Genomic DNA, 3,024 nt, shown 5'->3' with positions numbered 1-3,024 from the left:
CCATACTATAGCCGATTGGGCCCTGAATGTAAACAGGAAATGCAGCATAATGCATATGTAACTCCACATACCGAGCATCGTCTTGGGGACTGGCACATGGTCAACTGGGCTAATTTTGCATCATCATAGTGAAAAGTGGCATTACGTTATGTAGCAACCTGCTACATGTGTGTACCTAATTTCTTCGAAACCATTTAAATGTTCAAATTCTGAACCTTGGTCAGACCAGTGGCCGGTAAATTCAGCAGTTGTTAAATTGTTATGCATTTTGCAATTAAAACCATATCACGATGGGAAATTAGCATGCTGTTTTTGTTCAAATAGCCAGATTTGAATCAACACAACTTCAAATAATAGTGCATCTGTCTGGATGCTAACAGTGGAAATACGACAGTATTGAATGTTTTACGTTTTTCGGCGTTTCATAACAAATTGGTGGTTCTATAGGTTATCTGAAGACAGAAGCAGGTCATTAGTTGGAGCAATTTTGTCAAGAGGTGTAGCTGCAACATTTTCGACAATATCATCTTTGTCCAAAATTCTGTGGCGGAGTGAACCATCACCGACTAAGAAGTCACGGCCAAAGCCTCAAGCCTTTGCAAAAAGTAATGGAATAAATAGTTAAGTTTTAATTATCTTTCAAGATCATTGAGTATGTGTCCCTCATAATTGCATATTCTGCAGCATCACCTCTCACATGCTTGAAAGACTCACCAAGGAAGGGAGAACGACTTACACTCTCCCCAAGTGGTACATTGGCTGCAATAACTGATTCTCTTGGACGAATACTACTGCTGGACACTCGTGCCCTTGTGGCTGTGCGGTTATGGAAGGTAAAACCCTTGAGTTATAAATTAATTTTCTTAAGGGAAAATGAAATAAAAATCTACAAAAGGTACCTTCCAAAAAAATTGTTTGGTCTCCATCTAAACCTTGTTACCCTCTTCTAGATATAATTCGTTATATCAGACTTAGGCATAAAACAAACTCCATAAATCATGGCATTTCCATTTCCCTTCCAAAAGTGAGCTAATGAACCAGGTAAAACATTGTCATGACCTAAGGGCCTGTTCGGTATCACTCCACTCCGCGGCTCCGCTCTGGGAGCGGACGGAGCTGTAGCTCAAAAACTTGGAGCGAGCAAACAGCCACTCCACAGATTCTCGGAGCCAGCGGATTACCGAACAGGGCCTAAGTCTAACATTTCATGTTCCTATCTTTTAGAGTTGACAGTTATACTCTGATCCTACGCCTGCAAGGTGTATTTGGATTCTCCGTGCACCTTCCTGCCAAGTTAAGGTTCCAAATGAACATTTTGGGAGATGTTGGACTAATCTGCGCCCACCTGCCTAGTTGATGTACCTCGGTGCCGGCCAAAGAATGATGGCTGAGAAGACCCAGTGGTCATTTTGCAAAACAAGGCAGCCAATAGATAGGCAAATGGCTCCTGCACACTGGGTTAGCCTACACCCCCATGCATTCCACGTCAGTGCACCACATTGCCAGAATACAACTCACATATTGGATGTAATAACATCTTATATTATGGGACAGAGGGTATGATATAGCAGATATGTAGAAATGTTGCAGCTAATTAGTAAAAGAGTTAGTTAACCTGAACATATCATGTCTTCAAGGTCCTGAACTTGCAATGGCCAAATTGCATATGTGAATCAATACAAGGAAAATTACGAAGTTAAGTATTGATCTGAGACTCTAATTTGTTACATCCCTCTGCCCAGAGAATAGACATATGGTGCTATGTATATATATGTGTAATTTAGTAATTATAACCACGCGTGTTTGTTCATATTTGGCTCAATTTGGAGACCCATCTTGCTTGCAAGCAGAAAGAAAATTCATGTCTGACTGGAATAGGAGTATGGTATCTGACCATTCATATGTCTACATCTGTTGTATTGCACTGCGAAGGAATAACCCATGTCCCTTGCGTCCTCGTAGTGCAGTATGGGTGTCCTTCATGCTACTCGAGATTGACATGTTATGTGTCAACCTTTCAGGGTTATCGTGATGCTTCTTGTCTTTTTGTGGAGATGCTTCGTAACAAAGACAAGGCGTCATCAAGCTCAATGCACTTGGATTATACAAAGAGTGACTATTGCTTGTGCCTAGCAATCCATGCCCCACGGAAAGGCATAATTGAGGTAATTTGTTGCTTAATATGTTCAGGTTTTTTCTTGATCATCTTACAATTCAATGCTAATTTAACATTCCGGAGGATGGAGATGATCTGGAAACTGACATGTTTTACAGAATGTGTGAATTCGTCCGGCAACTCTGTGTGATATTGTGTCCTTCCATGTATGTCATCAGGTTTGGCAGATGCGGACTGGGCAACGTCTCCTAACCATCCCATGCCCCAAGGGAAGCAGGATTTTGCAGCCGTCGACGAGGTTCTCATCGTCGGCGTTCTCATCGTATACGCCGTTGGAGGTTTACTTGTTCAATGGAGACTCCGGGCAGTTGTCTGTTTTGAATAGGCATATTGGATGAGAGCTCCACTGCTGTTTCTTGCTTTACATTATACTCCTATAGATAGAAGAATTATTACCGGGGTTGTACAGGGTATATTATTACTGTGTTTGTTGATGGCCAGGTGATTATGGTTGTGCCGATGATTCTTTTCCCCACCCACCAAAATGAGAGCAGGTTTTGTGTGACTTCATCCACATTAATGAATAAGTAAAGTTGGTCATGTGATCGTGTACAATAGGAAAGGTGGCACTTATCTCTTCTACTTATACCCTGTGGAGTAGAGTACTACATGCTCCATTTATCATTATAACTTGTGCACTACATACTCTATTTATTAAGAGATGGGTGCAGACTCTAGTAACATAATGCTGCCTTTTGTAGTGTATTTGATGGCACTCCTAGATACAGCACATAAACTTTCACCTTCCATTCTGATCATTACCCTGCTGGTATTAGGGGTAATGCTGGACCAATGCAGGATATTTTACAGGTTTAAGCTAACGTGAATGTTTAGGATTGGACATAGGA

General features: G+C 41.4%; 1 protein-coding gene across 1 annotated transcript in view; it reads left to right on the top strand.

Moving 5' to 3' along the window:
* Nucleotides 1-2,716, top strand: part of LOC123103490 (rab3 GTPase-activating protein non-catalytic subunit) — a 6,749-nt gene extending 4,033 nt beyond the window's left edge. Inside the window, exons 5-8 of the mRNA XM_044525091.1 lie at nt 448-605; nt 685-833; nt 2,022-2,165; nt 2,335-2,716. Coding sequence (XP_044381026.1) covers nt 448-605; nt 685-833; nt 2,022-2,165; nt 2,335-2,514 — 631 coding nt within the window. The 3' untranslated portion in view covers nt 2,515-2,716. The remainder of the gene's footprint in view (nt 1-447; nt 606-684; nt 834-2,021; nt 2,166-2,334) is intronic.
* The last annotated feature ends 308 nt before the right edge of the window (nt 2,717-3,024 follow it).

This window comes from Triticum aestivum, chromosome 5A (assembly GCF_018294505.1).
Source record: "Triticum aestivum cultivar Chinese Spring chromosome 5A, IWGSC CS RefSeq v2.1, whole genome shotgun sequence".
NCBI lineage: Eukaryota > Viridiplantae > Streptophyta > Magnoliopsida > Poales > Poaceae > Triticum > Triticum aestivum.
This window is presented reverse-complemented; position numbering and strand designations above follow the sequence as displayed.